Below are 24139 nucleotides of genomic sequence, written 5' to 3'. Positions count from 1 at the left end.
AAATTCTAATAGATGCCAAAGGACAATCCTATGGAGACGCCAAGCATCTATATTTGATTAGTGTCTCTTCTCTTCTCTTCTCTTCTCTTCTCTTCTCTTCTCTTCTCTTCTCTTCTCTTCTCTTCTCTTCTCTTCTCTTCTTCAACCTGATTCAAACATATATTTGCAGCCCTCAAGTGTATAGAAACCATTTTCTTATCTAAAAATGTATTTCAGAAACATACGTTTAGTAGTGCTGTGTTCTGTCCTCAACACAAGGACATCTGTGAGCCGATGGATATCTGAGAAGTGCTTAGCCAAACCCTCTGGGTCCTGAACAGAGAGTCATCATTCTATCCTTACATCTGCTCGTTTGAGAAAGTTGCAAATGTGCAATAATTTAGTCTGCTTCCTGTCACAATTCTGTATGATAAGCATCAAATGTAACTGTGTTTTTCTTTCCACAAGGCTTTGGCAATAGTCAGACTTAATCAAATTTCTCTCTACTAGTCAGTGTTGGAGTCCATATAGATTCAATACACATTACCAGTATAGTTTTTCACTATCTTATTTCCTTAATTATTGCAAGGACTATCATAATCAATGAATCTGTTGATGATTTCGTATTTTTTTTATTAGATAGGAAAGTGAAGAGAGACAGGAAAGCATGGAGAGAAACTGCGACCACTGTTTCGGACGAAGCCGATATGGGATGTGTTCTGACCACTCGACCACTGAGCCTCCCCCTAAGTAGCTACTTATACACATGTTCAGACAGAGAATTGTCCACATTGTCCAGAACCCCAAGTCTTGAAATGACTTGTTTTGTCAAAACAGTTGAAGATCCCAAAGTAAACCAGATGAAGGGTTTTCAACACAAACACCTTGATTTGGACTTTTTACAGTAATTGAATACGTTTTGACATGCCATCTTTTGCAACCTATGATCATTTATCTGGGTGGAAGATGCAACTAATGAATCCATATTTAATACTTGCATTCAGGCACCGGCAGCAGAAGTTCACAGTGAGTTCAGACACTGTTTGTTTATTTACATTCAACCAAACTGCGACCTTTGTCTAACCCTAACCAAAGATCTTTTATTGCCTAAACCTAATCACAGATGGGACTCTGGATGTGAACCCTGGTCTCTGCTACAACAGTTGTGAGCTTGCTACACCCACCATCCCACACTAACCATGTCCTGGCGCCTCTGTAGCAAATAAAAAATGCAACACTTCATTCATTCAAAAAATATGTTGCCTTTGAAGACAGTCCAGCCAGCAAATGCGTTTCCTATAAACATATTTGTTGTGGCCCTTTAGTTGTACAGGGAATAAATGAAATGAGTTCTGCAATGTGTTTTTATCTTGGCAGAAAAATGCCTTGATTGATGGTCAACAAAGGCTGTCTATTGATTAACCGATCAATCGACTATTCTTTCAACTCTCCACTGATGAATACATTTAAGACATCACAATATCATAACTATGCTGTTGTATTAATAAATCATGTGAGTCTTGGTTTATGCGTCCTCAGCTTACACTAAACAGTCAATAATGCATTTTGCTTGCATGCAAGACAGAGGCTTGTCTGTGCAGTGGAAATGTTCTCCCTGCAACCTGGTGACATTGCTCCATTTGTTACTGCAGTCCCCTCCTCCCCTTTTCCGGTGAATGTGATCAGAGGCTGTAGTTTTCTAAAGGACACTCACACGAGGAGACTCGTGGGAAGTCACCTGTGCTGAGTAATGTTGTATAAATGTGTAATATTTGTTCAGAATTATTGTTTGTTTTCATGCAGCAGTAGTATGGGCGTGGGATTATGGGCTGTTGTTGGTAGCTGTTGGTAATAATAGACTTACTGGAGGTGGAGGATGAGAAAGTATCCAGTGCAGTGTTGTCAGAGCTGAGGTCACAACAGGAAAACACCATCTTCTGACAGTAATACCATGTTCTAGCCTATATACCCCTAATCATGGCTGAAGTGTTGCTTTGCAGGAAACCTCTTTGATTCACTTTAGAGAGAGAGCTACCTTGTCCAAGTGACACCTTGAAAATAATTCCTGCTTCGGTCCACACTCAGAAATGGTGAGATTGACCACAACAAGCACTGCATCTGTTGTCGTTACATATTTCCACAAGATGGAAGAATGTAAGAACTTGTGCTATATATATATATATATATCTTGGGAATGCATTATGTCAACGATGGGACCTCATAAATATAGTAAAACAAGGACGTGTGTGTGTGTGTGTTTGTGTTTAATCAGTCACACACCTCCAAGACGTTTGGAAACAGTTTTGAGTAGGAAGCGATTCTCCATTCTTGTTCTTTCTCTCTCCAACCCTTTCCTCTCCTTCCCCTCATTTTTTCTCACCTGAGTACACATCTAAAATGGTTTTATCACCTCTTTCTCTCGCTCTCTCATTTCATTTTTTTTTATTTCCATCACTTTCTTATCCTTCACCGTGGTATTTATGGCCCGTGCTGATTTATGCCAGTTGAGTTATTCTAATTGCCACCCCTCTGCTCTATGAGAAATGCATGTGATGTGTGGAGCACCTGGGCCAGATGTAATAACTGTTTCGGTCTACCTGTCTGTGACACACACACACACATATAAATACTGGCACATGCACACACACGTGCGCACACAGAACGAGGCCATGCCTCTGAAATGTAGCCGCTTGGGTCCACATAGATTATTACCCTAGAAATTAGTGCTTAGCATTACATTTCATAGGGGCCACATTGACACTGTGGCTGCTCTTTCATGCATGTGATGTGTTGTCTGTCATGTATATGTTTGTGCGTTGGAAAAAAAGAGTAGCAAGAAGGAAGTGTGCATGTTATTTAATGCTAGACTGTGGGCATCAGTGCCTCTGCACCTTTCCACTTAACATCTCCAATGATCTTTTTTCCTTTGCTGTGGAAGTGGCAGCAGTTACCGTGCTGTTACCATCTGAACATAAAAACTGTAGCATTTATAACTGATCACTGATCAACTAAAAAATGGAAGTAAAGAGATACGAAGGTGTTTTTTTTTAGGTAATTTAGAGAAGGCATCACAAGGTCTGTCCACCTGAAAGCACTACTACGACTCATTTTCTTCTGACATGTATCAGATGCCATGCAACAGAGATCTTCATCAATAGCCAAACCCAGCTGTATTAGCTTTTTTAAACCCGTACCTAACCAAGTCAGTTGAGAGTGTAAATGAACACAGACATCTTGCGTTTCACTTTAAACCGCTGCAAAACGTATGTTTGCAGTTAAAATGTCATGGCTTATAAGAAGAGTAGAAGTTGGGATGTGAATGTATAGTGTTATATACAAATCTGATTCTATCTCTCAAGTCTCAGAACAACTTAACAACCACTTTCATTTGTTCATGAAACTTGAGTTTAAACATCTTATCCTGGGTTGTAGCTGAAGACTCGGAACAGTTGAAAGATATGAACAAAAACTACCACATTTTTTCAAGTACACCTGTTGGTGGTAGGCTACATGTTTTTTAGACTCTTAATTATTATTATTATTAGCACCCTAAGAAAATATATGTATTGGGCAGACTGCAGTAAGCAGCTCTATTCCCTGTATACCTCAGCAGGTGCATGAATCATGGCCTGGCATCACAGAGCCTTGGAAATGATGCTGAGCATCCTTCTATAAACTAAACATCACTCTATTACTGAGTCGATGTCCAGGCCATAGACACAGATGAGGTGCTCACTACGTGCTCAGTCTATAGGAAGCAATGGATCAACGGGACAGCTTCATTCTAATAGACTGTTTAGGTTTAATATGAGTTTTCACCTCCCCTAATAGACCCGGCTGTCGCAGGAAGGACAAGCTGGGAGATCGTACTTGGAGTTGTGTGTGTTGCAAGTGTAGAGGCAGACTGATGGCTCTGAGTCTGTTCACTGCCTGAATGCGAATCACCTCTGTAATAGTTCCCTTCACTGTATGAGTAAAGAGTCGCAACATTTGTCTCTGTTTGTGTGACAGAGTGTGAGTGTACCTGTGTGTGTGTGTGTGTGTGTCTGTGTGTGTTTACAGTGGTAGATTTGGAGTCACTTGACGGTCACCTTTGCTGTGAAATCCACTTTATTGGCATCTGAATGAGCCAACAACCTGCGGTCTGTTGTCCTTGGGGGCCGGCAAGTTTGAGAGGACCTGAAATGAGACGTCTGCTGAGGTGGGACAGATGTTCAGCCAGTTGGAGGCTTTGGCAGTCGTAACCATGGTTACCAGATGTTCTTATCACACCGGTCTTACACTTTCCGTTCTTTCACAGAGAGAGAAAAGAGCTGGGGCTGACTCTGTTTAGCCAAGAGGCAGTATTTCATGTCAATCGCTCTCTCTCTCTCTCTCTCTCTCTGTCTCTCTGAAGGCACTGAAGCATTTCCTGCCACTTTTAATGGACTTCTATTCAGCTTTCCAGCCCTGATCCACTTTTATAGCCCTTGCCTTTCACTTCAGAAATCCTCATTCACTTTACAGAAGTCATTTCTGTCCTCTCTACACTGTCTGCCACAGTTGTTGACCGTTACATATACCCTCTGAGACATGACGGCCATTTGAATACGAATGTTGCTCCAAATGGTTTATTTTTGAACATCTCTTGAGCTGATGTGTGCTTGTATATCGGCCTAACTCTGTGTGAGTTCTGTTGAGGAGAATTAAAGTCCACAGTGCCACCACTGCGGCTCCGCCCCAACCCCCCATTCCCGAACCCATCTGTGCCAAATGTTTGTTGTGGTTTCGAGTGAGATTTAACGGCAGGGAGAGCAAAATAGTTTTGGGAATCCTGGTTAAAATCTGTGTGTTTGGGTGCAAGTGGTGTTTTCAAGGCCCGACAAACATTTGGCTGGTTTGACTACAGGATCACTCTGCACACAAACATCATTTATCTGAAACAAATTAAAGTGGTCGGCAAGTCACTATTTTATACTACTATTTTTAACCAGTTAGCATAAGTGAGATAATACGCTTGGGACAATCAAGAAAACACCATTCAATTTTTAGTGAATTCTGGAAAATGTATTCATTTGTTGGTGATAATCCGCAATAACCAATAATGACTAAAAAAACTTTCACCTATCACTGGTTTATTTCATTGTCTGATGGAAGAAAAAACTCATATTGAGACTGTTGGAACAATTTGACAAGAGAAAAATTGTAACCTTTTAAGTTTTTCTATAGTTGTTTTTCACACATCTCATGGTGTTGATCAGGGAGGAGATCTGGTTAAACAGCTCCATAATTGTCAGCCCTGGAGAAAGTGGAATTGACCGAGTTTGATTTTCATTTATTTATTCAGTCTATTTACTTTGTCCAACTATAAAACCATCTCCAAGGTCAAAACTAAAAATAAGATTTTAAAAAAAAAGAAAAGAAATCAACAGAAAGTCCTTTCAGTAGCTATTCTAGAGCTCTATAGAGTGAGTTTGTCCAGTAAAGTTATAAATTTCTTTCCAGCACCTCCAGTCTCTGTCGTCTTAAACGCTGAGCCCGAGCTGCTTAATAGACCTTGACAAGAAATAGATTTTCTGTTTTCAATGTCAAGAATTAACTTTCAGTCTCAGCATTTCAAATGACGGCTGTGTGTGTGGGCCTGTGTGTTCGTGTATACATAACCCCAGTGTTATTTGCCTGCATCCACATTCCTCTTAACCCTCATGTGATGTTGTTTTAAAGTTTCAAAGTCTTTAAAAAATAGTTAAAAGTATTTTTTCAGCATGAACCTTCCTCTGATTGGTTAAATTAGTGTAAACAGCATATAAAATGAAAATCCAATATGGGCTCTGGTCCTTGTGCGTTTAAGAAAAAACGCACAAAGTTTTAACTTTTTTTTTAAATGAGTAAAGAGAGGTAAGGAACACCATTGAACTAAATATTGATGGAATTGTTAGTAATGAGATATAGCCTAAGCAATGTTGTTTTTTTGGTTTCTGACTCTTTTGAATAATAAACGTGCGTCGGGTCAAATTGACCCAGGAGCATCATTGCTGTTCCTGAGAAACAAACACAAGATAAGAGGGGCTCTATTTATAATGCAGTGAGTGACAACATCGCATCAACCTACGCAAACACACACTGCCACTCATTGCCTAAACTTGGCATAGCCTTGACACATACAAAGTGCAGGTGTGAGGTAATGAAATTACGGTGCTATGATCACACTGTCCTCAGCGCTGTGGACAGACTGAGCTCTGCAATGTCATCCTGCAGAGAAGTACACTACACCACTGCAGTGAACACATGTGTTATGTTGAACATCTGGCCTCGTTCCTTTCCTGCCTTTTCATTATGAATGTAATCAGTTTGTTGTAATCTTGTAGTTCTTTTTCAGTATTACTGTGTGTAGCAGGAAGCAGTGAATGCATACTATAGGGTTGTATTAAGGCACATGTACTACCTCACTGATGGATTTTGTGATTGTACTTTAAGACTTGTGAATTGAAAATCAAAACAACAAAGGGAAATATTTTTAAAATGCTTTTCCGACTCCCTCTCCTCAAATATCCACCGTCTTCTCTGTATTACTGTCACTTATCTATGGCTCTGTCTTTTAACTACAGTCTCTCTCTCTCTCTCTCTCTCTCTCTCTCTCTCTCTCTCTCTCTCTCTCTCTCTCTCTCTCTCTTTCTCTCTCTCTCTATCTAATGATGTGCTTGAGTGATGCTAATGAATGGTACTTGCACTCCTCAGTCTTTTCCCTTCCCTTTTTCTTCTTCTTCTCTCCATCTGCCTGCTTGATCTGTCAGAAAGAGATTTTTCTACTTCGGTTACGAAGCTCCCTCAGGGTGATTCTAAAGGAAAACTCAGATGACTTTCCTCATTTCTGTCGGCCTATAGCGATGTGATGGATGGAAGTGTTTAAAAGGCCTGACTATTTCTGTTGGACTATGCCTCTGATTGGCTCACACTTCAGGAGGGAGTGTTTGTGTAACACGGTATACAAAAGTGTGTAGGTGGCCCTTCTTTTTAATGGGAAGGTGTGTGGATTTATGCACGTGTATGTGCGACACAAGCCTTTGTGTTTGCATGTGTGGTGCAAGTGAAGTCTGGTGTGAAGGAGAGCCCAATGTGACACTCTGCACAGCCGTGACTGATTGCACTCGGAGCCAACTCGCCTGTGTTGAGACCAGGAGTCACAATATTCATTTTCTCCTCTGCAAAAAAAAAGAAAAGGGAAAAAAAGAAGCTTTAGATATTTGTTGACTCAGGTCATTTATCATGCAAAAATGTCAGTGGCTAGTTCCAGCACCACATTTTTTGTATTGTTTTTGATTAAATGTCACTGGGCTTAGCATTTTTTTCACAATTTATTTTTACATTTTATAAACCAAACAACTTCTTAATGTCAAAAATAATTATTCATCATGATTAATCACTCAAAGATGCAATGATTATTAATTTAATAATAACAATGGCTCAAATAACTATGAGTAATTATGAGAGTGAAGCAATCTTTTTAAGAGTGAGTCCATGTTTTATTTGTGCTGTGTATATTTGAGCGTGCAGGCGAGGCGACACAATTCACACCATGCCGGTATTTTCACAGCATTTCGTTGATCCACAATTGATAGCAGTAACACACCAACAAACATAGCAGGGTGCCAACAAAGGCAGGAAAGAACAGGACTGGCTGCAAGCAAACATCGCTAACAATGAATGCTTTTCCAATGCATTCCTGGGAAGGAAATGCACTCACCTTTGTCAAGAATTTATGTTGATGACTAACACTAAATCTAAAATCTAAAACTCTACCCCCCCCCCCCCCCCCCTCCCCACACACACACACACACATAGTTTTCTTTATTTTTTCCACATGACTGTATAAACTTATCACCTCTCCACTCCACTTTCAGTTTCATTCCATTTTAACTTTCTGCACAGCACACTTTCTGTGTTGCCGTGCATCTGGTAGTAAAGCGTCTTAGTTCTTGACCCCTGCTGCTTGGACCTCTCTGTATGTCTGTCTCAGCTCGAGTAAAGCCAGACCCAGACCTGTATACTCCATTTATTCTGGTTCTGCCCTGTCGTTCTTTATCTCTTCCTGCATTCCTCATTGTGCTCTTATGCCAACCACTAATCTCATCCTCCATTTTGTTCCCTCCTGTATTACTATCCTTGATCCTTGCCATCTTGTCTTCATCTGTCGATCCCACAGTCTTCATCCCCCGTCCATCCCTGCTATCCCTCCCTCATCCGCCTTCCCCTCCTTTCATCCTCTAAGCTGGTGCAGATGCTGCAGCCAGGTGTTTGATGTGTCAATCTGGTTAGCCAGCAGGTTAGATGGTCAGATAAGACCTGGCCTCCTCTTCCTCTTCTGTCAGAGCCGTCTGCTGTTCCCAAGTGCAGACACACATGCAGTCACCCTGTCTCAAAGACTGATTGGTACATACACATGCAGGCAAATAGTTTAAGGAATGCAGCTAGAAAAAGGGTTTGTGACCCTTGTCCTTGCTTGAGGACCAACAGGCAGACAATTAAACTGCTTGGTAATTGGCACAGTATTACCCAAACTGACAAAAGACTTCCTGTTCAATATATGACCTTTGTACTTTTGAGTTTATGACTCTTGATGTTTGCGTGGTAACTGCAGGACAAAGATATGTCACGGTGATGTCCAAAAAGGAATCTAGAAAATATCTATGGTGATTTAGGACTCGAACATCACCATGGAAGCAGAGAGAGGAGTGTGGAAGATGGGGAAAATGAGAGAAAGAAAGATGGGTTCATACGCATCCAAGAAAGAAAAAGATAAGAAGTGTTTGGGTGTCTGTGGAGAAGATAGGGGAAGAGTGACAGAGCTTTCCGAGGACAGCTTTAACAACACTGATGAGATATAACAAGCGAGGAGTAGATGAGTTGTTTTTTTTATGTGTGTGGAGAGAAAGCAAGGGAGACAGGGTTATCCAAGTCCTTGAAAGCAGTTTCCCTGAGCAGAATGAGATATAGACTTCGAAAGAAGGAGAGCGAGGTATAGCAACTGAGAGATGAGGTTCATATAAGAGACGCTGTCCTTTGGCCTCAAATCATTATTTTCAGCACCAGGAAATTGAAAAGTCTCTCTCCCACAGCCTTGAATGGCTCACTTTGTTTTGTTAATTCACTGGTTATTTAATTACTGTAGACAATGTTCTGCAAGTGAAAGCTATGAAACGGGAGCTATATAAATCTGGGATGCTGCAGATCAGTTGCATGTCAGCAGAACATTATCTGACATTTGTACTCAGAACTTTTTGAACTTGGTGACCTTGGACTGGCTTGTCTTGCCTGTTTGGCATGGAGCCAGGAGAGGGAGGCATTATTTGTTCTGAAACAGGAGTGGAAATGTGTGAAAAAACTGGGTTGGTCGGTGTTATCCTATAGATAGAGGTGAGGCTACAGTTTCTCCAGCTCAGCTATATCCCACAGTGGGGTGCGAGTGTGAGCTTGTGTGGATTTGTTTGCCGATGCACTTTTTCTTTCTTTATCTCCATTTATCTGTGATTTATCTGCTTCAGCAAGGCAGAAAGGACAAGCAGGTTACTGCCACATTAGCCTGCAGTCTGGGGCACTTGCAAGAGACAGCCTGTGTGCATAATTATGTATATATAAAATATATATATTTAATTGATGAATGAATGCTACAATACAATGGTGTGAATCAAAAATACAGTATATATGACTCATTGGGTAATAAGCTTATCCAAGTCCTGCTACCATTTTAACATTCTGGGTGCTGTATGGAAAGTAACATTTTAATTTGTGAACTTTAAAGGTGCAAATTTCGTTTTCACCCTCAGACAGAGATAGGGTAGCTTTTCTCCCCTTTAAATATGAAAATAGAATAATATGAATAATGTCGAGTTGCAGAATGCCTAATCAGCAGTAGGTAAATAGGGACGCAGATGTCCTGCGTAAAGGAAAAACACTAGTCATCTACAGAATGTGACAGTACATGGCTACATGGCTCTATCGTAGCATTTTTGACCTCGCAAATTTTTTATCTGCATCTAATTCAACCTCTGTGTCCCTCTGCTCTCCATTATCAGGCTGCTGCTGACTTTGCCAAAGCCCACCTGCCCGAGGCTCTCCGCCAGCAGCTACTGACGTACGAGCGGGAGAGAGAGCGAGACAGAGAAAAAGACAAAGAGAAAGATGAAAAAAAGGAGAGGGGTGGCCTGTCCTATCCCTCCATACTGGAGCAGCAGATCCTGACTCTGGACAGAGAGATGCTGGAAAAGCTGTCTGCAACTTACAATGAAGCAGGTATGTGTGTTGTTTGATTGTTAAATACCTAAGCAGAAAAAGTCCCAGCTGAATTGTAAGAGCATGTACACCTAGCTATACACAGTATATTCAAGAGTATGGTAAATTCCTACATTGATTTGGTCTGTCTAGATGCTGCAATGGTTCATTAATTAGCGATTTAAATGTGTACAAGCAGTACATCAAGTTGAATTCTGTGAGTACAAAACTGGAGGCCACATGCTGATGGATTTTACCCACTGGTGTTGCTCAGCAGTGGAAACACAATCAGAAAACACTGTTTGTTTGCTGTAATGCTTTTAAATATGCCCTAAATACTGCTCGCAAACTATTATTTTCTGTTTCACTTGACTGTTGTTGAATAGTGACTGTCAGCAGCCCCAGGCCTTGCTTATTCAGCTGTTTAAATACAAGCTGATCTTCACAAGTCTTGTAGTAATTATCTCTGGAGGGAGGCAGGGAAGGAGCGAGCGAGGGAGGGGTGACACGAGAGAGAGAGAGTGATGGATGGAAAGAGGTAGCGAAGGGTCAGAGGGAAGGATGCATGTGTGGAAGGAGGACATTTTGCTGGTTAGAGCTATACAGTAGACAGGAACAAGAGCCCGGTACGATAAGCAGAATGAAGGGAGAGCAATAAAAGAGATGGGCTGAGACAAAAGGTAAGGAGAAATAGGAAAGAGGATAACAGAGGGCGGTACATTCAAAGGGTGAGGAGAATGAAAGCGTGGATACAAAGGATGATGAAAAAGACCGATCTGCATGAACCAAACACAGGGTGACTGGAGAGAGCAAGAAGTCTTTTTGGGGGTGGTAGGAACTGTGTGACTTTGTTCACAGTTAGGTTTCTGAGTAGACAGACAGTTGCTGTGCTTTGGTATTTCTTCTGCCTCCATCAATTTAACACTACAGGGACAATATGCAGGAGCATAAGTAATTAGACAAGGCCAAAACCATACGTTAACAGTGGACATTGTGAATGGCAGAAACATAATGGCTTATTGAACATGCAGGGGAGGGAGCTGAAATATAGATTATATGATGATTGATGAGGCTGTAGTGACATCCTTCAACCTCAAGACTTAGCGCTCCTGTGGGGCGGTCAGTTAGAGTCTGAGTGAGGATGGGAGGAATAGAAACACAATGGAAAGGTTTTAGTTCATGGAATAACTAATGGTAGAAATATGATGCAGTATCATTCCTCAAAGGGATATTTTTTGTTTTTGTTAAGACTTTGTTTTTAGTATTGTACCCACTAATGCTTTTTATTTTATTATACCAACATTAAAACAAAGTTCCAGCTAAGACATAACTGATGTGAGCAATAAAATTATTATCCAAATTTGAATCACAGTTTACAGTTTATTGGCCTCCTAGTTTATCTTTGGTAAACCGTAAGTTTGTCTTTTGTTTTTAAGTATTTTTATGGCCATGTAGTCATGGGCAACATTAGATAGATTCCAGTAGAAAGCTGAAGTGAGGAAGAAGGTTACAGGGAGTTTCTGGCCAGATTTGAACAGGGGATGTTGTGGTTAATCATTGACATCTTTCCCACCAGACCACCAGGGGCCCACTTTAATTGAAACATTTTAAAATGAAGTGCTCAGCCTGACAAATCATCTGACCTCTTCTGTTTCTCGCCTCGGCTGGCCCGTTGCAGGAATGCCACCAGATTCCAGCAATTATTTAAAGGTCATTGTTGTTGGAGCTAATAGAAATGTAGACCAAAACAACAAAAAACAATATGGACGTTGTAATAAACTGCAATTTTTCCCTCACAAAAATAAAAGAAGGTAAAGAAACAGCAGCAGCTCGCAGCTAGATTCCATCTGAACAGCATGTAGTCTGAACGAAAACCTGCAGAGACAGCTGATATGTGACTCACATGTAAGTTGTTGAGGCAGTCAGCGGTATGAAAGGGCCATTGAGAAAGCCTCACATCCTCGTGAGAATGATGGGTCACTGATTGTTAAATAGGAGAATTAAAATCTCCAGACCTGGAAGCGCCTAGTCCCGAGCTGATAATTTACCTCTCAGAGAAAAGGTTGACATGCTGCAGTTACTATGGTACCGTTTGACACCCTGCTCTTGACCACTTCATCCTCTCTTATCCCTGTCCTCCTCTCATTTGCTGCTTCCCCAGCTGCTGATAAGCATCAGCTCCCTGATCTATGTTGCTCTCAAAACAGCCACCAAGTAAATCCCCCCTCCTGATCCCTCGGCCAACTTCTCCTCTAAAGCTATGTGACCTGTTGCTTCCACAGGGTACAAAGATTCGTACCACTGCCTATCTGTTCACATCTTTTCCTTATCCCTCTATATTTCAGTCATGGTTTTAGCACAGCACAGCAAGAAGTACTGGCACTGTGCTTATAGATAAACTGGCAGTCAAGCTTCATTACAACAAAAATGCCTCTGTGTTGTCTAGTCCTGAGCATTAGACTGTCTGGGATTGAATTGGCTTTCTTGTCAGTGTCTCGGTGGTGGTGCTGGTGGTGGTGGTGTAGAGAAGCTGCTGATCAGGTGATTGTTGTGCATTCTTGTCCCTTTATCTGACTCAACAATCGCATCATTTAGGACAAACAGCTCCCTGCTTTCTGTTGTAATCAGGGTCTAAATTAAGCTGGCAGGGAAGGAACAGCCAGAGAAAATTGGAGCGATACACTCTCAGTTCAGCCCTGAGTCCCCAGGACAACAGCATATCAGATTTACCCCCCTGTTCGTCCATGCCTCTGTTGTTTATCAGCAAACAAAAGCGCTTGAAAGAAAGATAAGGGAGATGGGACTTTGATTGAATGCCCAGAGTCTGTTATGGAAACAGTCTCCTTAATGTGATGTAGTAGTACTCGGCTGCTACTAACCTTTATGTAGCAGTGGGCCCTGTCTCTCAGCACACATTTGCACCCACACAAACACTCTTAAGTGTCCAGCCGTGCTTTAGTCCAATAAGCAGTAGTTAATGGTGGAAGCAGCACTATACTGGACTGTTAGCCTCATCATCTATTATGTCTAATCCACCACAGTTTCAGGAGAGAAACATATAGTTCTAAACACGCAGATGTATTTTACAATGCAGGAGTCAAACATACTGTTTACTGTCTGGATTGGCTTCATTACAAAGTGTTTTGTGATAGAGTTAAGAATGTAGAGACTGAGCCCTCCTGACAAGCACAGATACATAAACACATGTTTTATCATTTCAAGCTGGCAAAAGGTTCAAATGCCAGAATTCAGAATATTTTAGAAATCAAATACTGAAGCTGAAAGGAGAGAGAGATTTCTGCCTCATTAATGAAGCACAATGTGTTGTGAATTACTGGTGCCAGAATATTGATGTTAAATTATGAGAAAATGTACATCACTATTCCCTGGTTAAGTCTACCGGCTGTTTCCTGATCAGCCATAGACAATATAAGTGCTCTCAAAACAATTTTAAATCCTTCATCATTTAATTCTCCTTAGAGTGGAGCTTCATTTTGTTAAGTACTAGTCATTTTGTTTTTATTTTTCTAAGCTTTGTATTTTTTTGCTGTTGTCCTTATTTTACCCAAATTTATAAAGGTATCTTTTTAGCTATGAGTCATTCCATGTTTGTGTTGGCTATGTGATTACTTAAAGAAAAGACATTATACTTTCCCCTTAACTAAATATTTGTTCCATTTACTGAGTATTTTTGCAGTTGTGTGTTCAGATTATGCTGTGTTTTCTCGTTTAGTTCACTTTGTTTGATTAGGGAACGGCCTAATTGTATCAAATGTTTTTGTCACCTTGATGACTGTTGCTTATTTCTGCATGTTGCTGTGTGGTTCACTCACTAAAAACGCACAGGTTCCAATGAGGTGTTTTACACACAACTATAAAAGTTGTAAAAATGGGAAAAATAGCTATGTAAAGAGGTAAACATAAAGCTTGGGCTTGGCATGCTATCAACTAGTTAGCTAGCTGCAACTTAGTTAGTATAACTATGTATGCTAATAACATAATGGAATGTCTATTAAACATTTGACAAAGACCAAACCTGTTTGACATCTGATATATGACAGTTAGCCTATTGTTATAGTTGACCAGTTCATCATTGCAATGTTGACTGTGAAACTCCAGGATTTTCTTTACGGTTTTTCTGTTTAAAGTGTGTAGGGCACGAAGCTTTTTATTTTCTGCACTCACCTCACTCTTAAATGTGTGAAGAGAAAGATGACTAAGAGTGATTATTTTGAAGGGGAACTCCACTGACTGACTGGTCTTGGGGAGTACTACTGAATGTGTGAAATTAAAGTTTTTCATATTTCCACATGAAAAAGAGACTTTTTGGCTGTATATGGAGCTTCTTCAGGTTTGATAAATTGCACTGGTTGGAACGGAAGAATGACAAAAAAGAATTCTGGGGGTGTAGAGTAAGAAAGAAGTGAAATAGACAAGAAAACCCAGACACCTGTCAGCAGTCATGTAGTACTGTGGGTAATTTACACATGAGATTTAAACAAAGAATAATAGAAGAGCTGATATATCTGGGTCTGTTTTATTGACTTTTGATTCTCTGTTACGCCTCTGTGCTGTGACGGGCTGTTGTCTGTCCATCCCGTACTTGGGAGCGCAATATTTCAGGAACTCCTTGAGGGAATTACTTCAAATCTGGTACAAATCTTCACTTGGCCACAAGGATGAACTTATTAGATTTTCTGGGTCAAAGGTCAAGTTTGCTGTGTCTTCACCGAACACGTTTTTAACTTAAATTCAAGAATAAATACACTAATAATGATAGAGTCAAACAGTTCTAGGTCAATTAAATGATGACATTATAATAACATTTACGTATATCCAGTAGGGCTGGGACGATATGCTTTTCTCCCGATTCGATTCTTCTACGATTTTTTGGATGCCGATTCGATTTAAATTGCGATTCTACGATATTGCCGATTCTCTCGATTTTTAGTCGCATTTTTAACATTTATCTGCACACAAACACTGTAGGAGCCTATAAATTAACATACTCCATTATAAAATGAACTTAAACCCTTTTCAAAGCCTGTACTCTCTGTATGTAAAAGAGGCTAACAAATACACATTGCACAATATTTAAAAAAATTCAAAAAATTTTTTTTCAAAAATTCAAAAAAAAATGTTTTTTCAAAAAAAAAAAATCGATTTTTGAAAAAAAAAATCGATTTAAAAATCGTCAAAAAAGATATCGCGATATCTATGTGAATCGATTTTTTCTCCCACCCCTAATATCCAGACACCCACTGTGACATTGTCATATCAGGCAAAAGCACTACTGGCCATTATTCAGTGTTTTAACTCTGGATGGGCAAATTGTGACTGTATTTTCTGCAGCTCGACCGGTTGATGGAGGCATGCATCATGTCTAGACATTGTAAAGGGAAGAAGAAACACAGTGAAGAAATGAAGTGGATGCTCTAATAGACACTGCAGACCAAAGCAAAATCTCACTTTGGGCTGCACAAAGGCTCAGGCTGGCCTTAAGGCAGAAAAAGAATATATGTATGTAGGACAGAACGAAATGAATGGAGTATAAACTACTTTATAGAAAACAGCGACTGAATAAAGCGTCATAGTGACATAACATGTAAATTCAGCAACTTTGTGAAGCAGCCCAAGCTGATCCACATTCCAAATATAGTCAAGCAATATACGTTGAGAGTGCAAGTCCAATGAGGGCAGAAGAGACAGGATTGCACTGTTTTTTTTTTTTTTAAGAAGGCTTTGAAGCAGACGGTGAGTCAGGGTGAGTTAGGTGACGGCAGTCCTGACCTCACATTTTTCACCTAAATGCCAAGTAGCTTCGTTAAGTACATAAATCCATTAGATGTGATCTTTTGTTATACACTTAAGCTCTCCAGAATTAGTGTTAAAATTAGAAAATTAGAAGTAGCACAAACAGTTTTTGCCAACCCTGAACGAGTCAATCAGTGCAGTGATAGAAATTGGGAGTGTGAGACTAACTGGGTCTGAGATGTTAATCTCGTTGGAGAGTCGGAAGGTGTGCCTGGCCAAAGTAAGCCAATAATTAGCATGAGCAGAGGCAGCATTCGGGCCGTGGTCCCATTTTAATCTTTACGTGTACTTGGCATGACTGGGCTAATTGGGGAAGGGTGTGTTAGCGAGGCACCTCAGTCCATTATCTCTATCACCATGGGAACTAGATAAGGATAATTAGCTGGACAGCATGGCGCAGTGCAACAGCAGCTATAGGCACAAGCAGCAGGATTAGGGATGCATACAATGATGAAACTAATAGAAATGGATTTTTCGCAAACAGTGTAAAAGATTTAGTAAGTCGTTTACAGTTAAGTGGCAGCAATATTCACTTCATTCATCTCAGCCCTGCTTCTAGCTGGTGCTCTTTCTCTTTCTCTTCCTTATTTTCGGTCTCCCTCTGCACCCCCCCCAAAAAAGCCGAAAATTCAGTTTATAACTTTTTTTCGTCACCCAAAGATACAGGGGAATAATAAAATTACTGTCCCGCTGAGAAGTAATCTCTTCTCTCCTCCGTTCTTCATATCGCTCCTCTTCAAGTGCTCCATCCCTCCTGCACTCTCGCCTTTCATCCTGTCTGCATGTGCTGCTGCTGGTCTTACACCTCTCCCATCTCATTCCCTACATACTGACTGTACCGGCTTTACAGCAGAGTGACTGTGGGGTGAATGGAGCAACCCTTAATGAGGGAGATAGATTTATTTTATTCTGCACAATGCCAGACACCTGAGATGTAAGCTCTCAGCCAGTCAACATCACACAACTCTGTCCCTATTTTATGTCCCATTACTCGTCTTTCTGTCTGTGCCACTCGCCACTCTCTGTCCGGGTGGTCCAGTCCAGTACCCCTCCTCCTCCCTCCCCCCTAGCTTTCTCCTCTTTTTTTCCCCTCCTCTCCTCTATTCCCCTCTCTCTCTCTCTCCAGTTTTGCTTAGCTTTGCTCTGTGTGAGCAGATGGCCAAACAGGCAGATCTGTTCTTTCACTACAGGACTTTGGATCTCACACAATAGGCCTCAGATTCTGAGTCCAGGCTCTGTTCTGCCTGGCTGGGAGGCTAAACAAAGAGAGGAAGGAGGAGACGAAATGAAAGCATCGAGGTACAAGGAGCAGTACAAGGAAGAGAAGTTGCTTCAAAGAGTTTTTGCATTGTTCGCACATGGCGTGCCAGCCTGTGTCACTTCAGTGAAGGAGGGAAGTGTGTGTATCAGAAGAATGGTGTGCTTTTGTTTTTCCACCTCAGATTACTTAAGTTTTTAACATTAAGTTTTTGTTGTTGTTTTTCTTTGGTGGTTGCTATGAGTTCAGGTTGGGTGATGTGAATGGTAAAATAAACAGCAATAGTGTGTACAGTCTGCTTTTAAGCAGGACTATTACTATGGCAATAGTTGTTTTTTTTTGTTTTTTTGCCACACTAGCACATTGGCTCTGTGGATGTTATTATAATGGTTGGTCCACCACATTGATCCAAAGGGTGAAGGGTTAGGGTCAGGGGCTATTTTACAGCTGTTTGAAGTGAAATTGCAGTGAAATTTTGTTCAGACATATAAGTTTCCTTGAGGATCCTGCTGATTTCTGAATTTCCCATTAGCGGCATAAGACTGTCATTCGATGTTTTAAGGGAAATGTCTCTGTTACTCTGTTACTATTGGATCAACTGTGTCACTGTGTACTGTCTCTCCCTCGTCTCCCCCTCTATGTCTCTACCCTGTTTCTTTTGTTTCTTTGTAAGCGTCTTTGGGTTACTGAAAAGCGCTATATAAATTAAATGAATTATTATTATTATTATTATTATTATTATTATTATTATTATTATTATAACTTGAGCATTGATAGAAAAATTCAGGTCCACCTTATTTATTTGTTTTTCTTCAGTGACATAATCTGGTCCATCTGTGTCCAGTTCATTGGTTTCTGACCAAATACTAACGGAGGTATTTCCATCAGCCACTTATCATCTAATGTTAGCATGCTAACAGGCTAAACTCAGATGGTGAACATGTAAAACATTAAACCTTCTCACTATCAGCATATTAGTATTGTTATAGTGTGCCATAGAACTTAAGAACTGCATAAATGCAAACCTTTATTTGCTAAGTATTTGATTTGAAAACACAAAACAGACACCGATGTCTGGTTATTTTTACCTATAAATTGTTTTTCTGTTGGGGGGAAAAAAGAGAAAAATTGCAATACATATTGGTGGTTCTGATTAACATAACACAGCTGGTTTCTGATTCTCATTTACTTGTCTGTCTCCTGTCCTCTTCGTGCTCCCATCTTTCCCACCCCTTCCCGTTCTCTTCTTCCCTCTCTCTGTTTCAGGCACTACATGTCTGGTGGCCCTGCTCTCCGATAAAGAATTAACGGTGGCCAACGTTGGAGACTCACGTGGAGTTCTTTGCGATAAAGACGGCAATGCCATTCCTCTATCACATGACCACAAACCTTACCAGCTCAAAGAACGCAAGAGGATCAAGAAAGCCGGTGAGAAAACAGCTGCACTCCAGACCAATAGACCCGTTTTTCACTCTCTGAGCAGCAGAATAGGGTTTTAGTTAAAACTAAGATTGTTGTCTTGAACACATTAAAATAAGTCCTCTTATGTTCAAAGCTTGACGCCATTATCCTTTTTTTCTTGTGTCTCTGTGCTCGGGCTGACATCAAAACCTGGTGACTGATAACACAATCTGTTTCCAGAGCAGACAGTGCACAGTATTTAAGGTGTATCTGTAGGCATAATTCTCCCTCCTACTCCATCTCCATACACAGTGCACTGAGGAGAGTTTGATGGCAAGCTGCCAGATGACTCAGTGTGGTCACTCTGTTGGTAGCTCTCCATCTCCATCTAATGGACTGATTGGGTACAAACTGTAACACGCTTGCAATCTTCATGATACTGCAGACGCTGAGATTTCCCACTGAGCTTTAGTAAGGCAGGGTGGAATTGATTATAGTGTTTTAATCAGAAATTCTCCCGCCTGGGAATCAATTGTATATTAATGAAACTACTTATCTATTATCCTTCTCTGATGTGATGGCATTATCTTGTTACAATGCTGTTTTTCCACCTCTCTCTCACACATTCATGTAAACACAGTTACTCAAGAACAATTAATGATAAAACTTTATACCTACACCACAGGTTCCCCAGGTAGAGCTGATGATCTGATTAGATTTTGCAGCAACTCACTGAATACATTTGCATATTAACAAGGATAAACCTGGTTTTCTTCAAACTATTGTTACTCTTAAAGGCCAAATGAAGTGCTGTGTATGCAACATATCATGATCCTCCTGATGTTGCCTTGCTTAGCCAGCATTTTAATTTCCTTTTTTCGATTTCTTCCTTCTTTTTCAGGTAGTTGTTTGTGTCATATTAGAAATTTTAAATGAATCATTGATTGTGTAATTGTGATTTGACTTTTGATTGGTTGTCACAGCCTGTGAGTCAAGTACCCATGCTGTTGATGACATAGTGCTGCAATGATACCTTACAGAGTGAAATGTTGCTGCTAACCTAGGAGTTATGACAGTGGAAAGGAATGTATACTAACTTTATCCTAAAATAATGGCTTTCAATATTCAAATACAAGCAACAGTAGGATAAATAATCAATCAATTATTATGTGAGTGCAGAAAACGTTGTTCATTAATGTAATCATTACAACTGTCTGCAGCTGCCAACGGCTGAGGTTAATACCTTTATAGTATTTTAGACGTTAGCAGTGTCTAAAGTTGCTTTTGTTTCTTATTCACTTGGTACATGACATCTCCCAATAGTTATGTAAAGGCAGCAAGCAAATGAGGTGAAGTAGCCATTACTGAGGATACAGAGGCAGTGTCCTCTGCTTTGGGATTTGAGTTTCTTAAGTGCAGTTTATAATAGAAAGTTACACATAATGGGATTCTCTTGGAGGCTGACACCAATATTTTATAACCCACAGTGGCCTGAACTCCCACCTCAGTTTGTCTAAAAACCCTGACTATGGCCTTGTTCAGGAAGAACTAGGGAGGCATCCTGACCTAGTATGGAAGTCTTCATCTTATCCAGTCTTTTCCACTACAATTCCCTGCGTGTGACTCTGTCGGAGCCAAGGAACGGCATGCAGCTGTACTCACAGGATGTGACATGAATTGAAATAGATCCAACATAAACAATTCATTCCATGAGCATTAATGTGAGCATGGTTTGAGTGAAAACATGTCAGTGGCACCCATCCATATCATTATTATTATGATTTGTGTTTTGATGTGAACACAGCAGCCTCAGACCGGATAGAAATGAGGTGGAAATGAGCTGATTCAGAGGGAGAAAAATACATCTTATTTTTGTGTTATGGTCAGAGTAACACCCTTTAGAAGACATTGGTTTCTCCTCTCCTTTTCTTACCTTTGTGTTTCTCCTTCCTGTTCTGTCCTAGCCTAACACATCCCCTCTCTAACACCTCCCCTCTCCTCTCTTGTGCTCCGTTTTTTCTTTATTTTTCCAACATCTCGCTGCTTGCTTTCTCATTTTCCAACCATTTTCCCTCTGGTTTCTTCCTCAGGTGGTTTCATTAGTTTCAATGGCTCGTGGCGTGTCCAGGGCATTTTGGCCATGTCGCGTTCTCTGGGCGATTATCCTCTGAAGAACCTCAACGTGGTCATCCCCGATCCCGACATCATGTCCTTCGACCTGAACAAGCTGCAGCCAGAGTTCATGATCCTGGCGTCCGACGGCCTGTGGGACACCTTCAGCAACGAGGAGGCCGTTCGCTTCATCAGGGAACGACTGAATGAGCCTCACTTTGGTGCCAAGAGTATCGTCCTCCAGTCCTTCTATCGTGGTTGCCCTGACAACATTACAGTCATGGTGGTGAAGTTTAAAGGCAAGGCCAGCGAGTAGTAGATCAACCACCTACCACATGCAATATCTATGTTATCTTTGTAAGTATGACTAGACATAAGATGAAAGATTTAAAAAAAAAACAAGCCCGCAATTTTTTTGAGCAAGAACTATTTCTATCACAGATATTTCCAGAAGTTAGTTCTTCGATGCATCAAACCAACCCCCACCACCCCACCCCCCTCCTTTAATTTTCCTGCTGTAAAAGTGATACTTTTCTTTCATTAAGGCTTAGCCATATCTTTGAGACACCGTAATGTGAGCTGAGTCACTGTTATGCAAATAAACAGGTTTAGCTTTGTGCAGCTATGGGGTACGCCCGTGATTCTGCACACATTTGTATGTATGACTACGAGTGTGCGAATGTGTGTGTGTGTGTGTGTGTGTGTGTGTGAGTGAGAGGAGGCATGGTGATCGATGTCCGTCTTAAAACCTGCACACAAGTGTCACATTAACAGATTCATTGTACAGACGATAACGACAGATTAAAAGTGCACACATGATCGCATGGAGTTCCACTTCCATATCATCTCAAACACCCATGTCCTTCACTCGACATCTGTGACCACTAATTTCAGACTTTTGGTTTCCTAATGATTTCCACATCGTTTTAACAGTATTGCCATCTACCAAGTGACTTCACTGAATATTTAACCGGGTGGCAGGTTACATTTCTCCTCAATCAGACACATGCCACTGGTGCAAATCATGAATATGAATTTATTCCCTTTATACATGAACAGTGCAAATGATAATATGCCTATGCTTGTTCAGATATCACCATTGTACAGCAATAGAACCGACAACCATTGTTATATCACATCTGCTCAACATGAGAGTGATTTAAGTGTTTGAGTGAAGTGAGTCGCCCCATTTTGTGAGTTTAGTTTTTGAATGTCATCATCCATTTAAAAATACTTTCTGTGCTGAAAGTCTCATGTCTGTTTTGATTGTTGATAACTTTTAAAACTTAAAAAAAAAAGCTGAGGCTAGTTTTGGTCTGTTCTGCTACCACTACTGTCCAGCCTCAATTTATCAGGATCCGACTGTAATTTACTGATTGTGTAGTAACTGTCAGATGATACTGTAGCATGTCAATGTCTAATGAAGAGTCCCTTTAAATGGGTAAACATTTGTAATGTAGTCTTTTAAAGTAATACATTTCTAGATAATGCAGTGATATTGTAGTGAAACCACATTGCGACCAAAGCAGTTTATTATTGATTCATTCATAAAGTAATAATTATATAATGAATGTTAGGTCAAATGTGTAAGAGAAGGTGATGAGATTTATAATGTTAATATGTTATCGAGGGATTTACAGTAGGATGTACAACCATTTTTTAAAAAAGGCCTTATTTACATATTGACATGCTATTCTGTGATCTGACTTTTCCTGCATTATCATTTACTACAATCCACACAAGATATAAATGTGCTCAAACTGACAACTTACTGTTGAAGTGTCTTGTATTAGTGTCATTTACGTGAAGACAAAAGTCTTTCATCCTGATCATTACTGTTTTATCTCAGTTTCTCTGAACTGCAATGTAACAAGCCTTTGAATGAAATGCGTTATTGTTGCCTTATTTTTTTAACTGTTCATTTCCTGTTATGAAGTCTGCTGCCAAAACTACTTGTCAGTTTTTAATGTAATGCAGTCGATCATACCTTGCACACTGCACGACCTCGGTGTCACACCTTGTTAACTCACATGTAGAATAGCATTGTTGAAAGAATGTCTCCAAGAGACATGAAATTGTAAGATGAATGTACATACTGTCCCCATGTTAGTATCACCCCTCCGCTGTTTATATAGCAGTGAAGAAAGCATTGCGCCTGTTCCTGGATTGTTTAACTTCAGAGATATGCCAGATAAAACTGTTTGTGCTTTTTCAGTTCACATTCTCCCTCGATGACGTACGTTACAGAATGTGTATGTGGCATTTGTACTTGTTTTTGTTGACTTTAATAAACTGTAAAGAAAAGAATTAAGAAATTTTAAAAATGTAAATCGAAAGGTAACATTAAAATGAATAAATGATCATATCATTTTTGTTTTTATTTTCATTTGTTTTTGTTGGTAATAAAGAAAATATGCCTGAAATGGAGCTCAAGCAGATATATCATTATGTAGTGTATATATTGTGTGGTGATAATATCTCTTATCAAATTAAAGATGAATAATGACCTTAATGATAAAATAAGATGTTGTACAGATTTCAACCAAACCATCAGTATTACCATCAAATATCATGATCAGCTTATTCCTTTTCTCTACTTCTTTGTTCTGTTTTTGATTCATCTTGTTTAAGAGAGAAATTGTGTTTAAGGAGAAAAGGCAAATGGGACTGTGACGTTGAACTCAGTCTGATGTTGGTCAGCCTGTGCCACCTGCTGGGTGATTAGAGGATGTTCATCACAGAAGTCCACATTTACCTGGGCAATAAACTGGATTTATTTCTGCTACTGTTTCCATGATTATCTGATCAGTGTGAGTTTAATCAAATCAACCTGGACAATAAAATACATTGACTGAATCCCATGTAATAAAACTCATCAGCCACAACAACTAGTGACAGGTGCAGATATTAAATCAATAAATTAGGCAGCAGTCTGGTTTAGAAGTCTAGGTTAAATTAAACTGCCCATACAGAGTTAATAAGGGCAAACAAATCAAAGGTCAGCCAGTAGAGAAATCAAATGTAATCTAGATAAAGTAAAAAAGTACATCATGTTACATTTATTGTGATTATACTGGTTGTGTATCAAATCCCCTGGCGCTGCACTCTTCATATTATGACTCTAAAAATAAAACCACATTTGCCCATCAACCATGCAAGGCCACCAAATTGTCCCAGTCATGTCACTGCTATGGGATATCAAGGCAGGAAGAAACACAATCCTCCAAACATGGACTTCCTGGCTGCTGGTGTGTATGATGATCTGGGGCAGGTGTGATGTGACGGCACTAACGGTTCTGTGGAAACCAGAGAACTGCATGTCGCCCC

The 24139-nt window shown here is 40.2% G+C and overlaps 1 protein-coding gene across 1 annotated transcript in view; it reads left to right on the top strand.

The window, feature by feature from the left end:
• ppm1lb (protein phosphatase, Mg2+/Mn2+ dependent, 1Lb) overlaps positions 1–21214 on the top strand; it is a 53521-nt gene extending 32307 nt beyond the window's left edge. Inside the window, exons 2-4 of the mRNA XM_085796350.1 lie at positions 10032–10248; positions 18566–18727; positions 20791–21214. Of these exons, the coding sequence (XP_085652476.1) occupies positions 10032–10248; positions 18566–18727; positions 20791–21128 (717 nt within the window). The 3' untranslated portion in view covers positions 21129–21214. The remainder of the gene's footprint in view (positions 1–10031; positions 10249–18565; positions 18728–20790) is intronic.
• Positions 21215–24139: the final 2925 nt, after the last annotated feature.

Source organism: Trachurus japonicus, chromosome 13 (assembly GCF_045865225.1).
Source record: "Trachurus japonicus isolate A0001 chromosome 13, Traja_1.0".
In the NCBI taxonomy this organism is placed as follows: domain Eukaryota; kingdom Metazoa; phylum Chordata; class Actinopteri; order Carangiformes; family Carangidae; genus Trachurus; species Trachurus japonicus.
The sequence above is the reverse complement of the archived record's forward strand: the minus strand, read 5'-3'. Positions and strand labels throughout refer to the sequence as shown.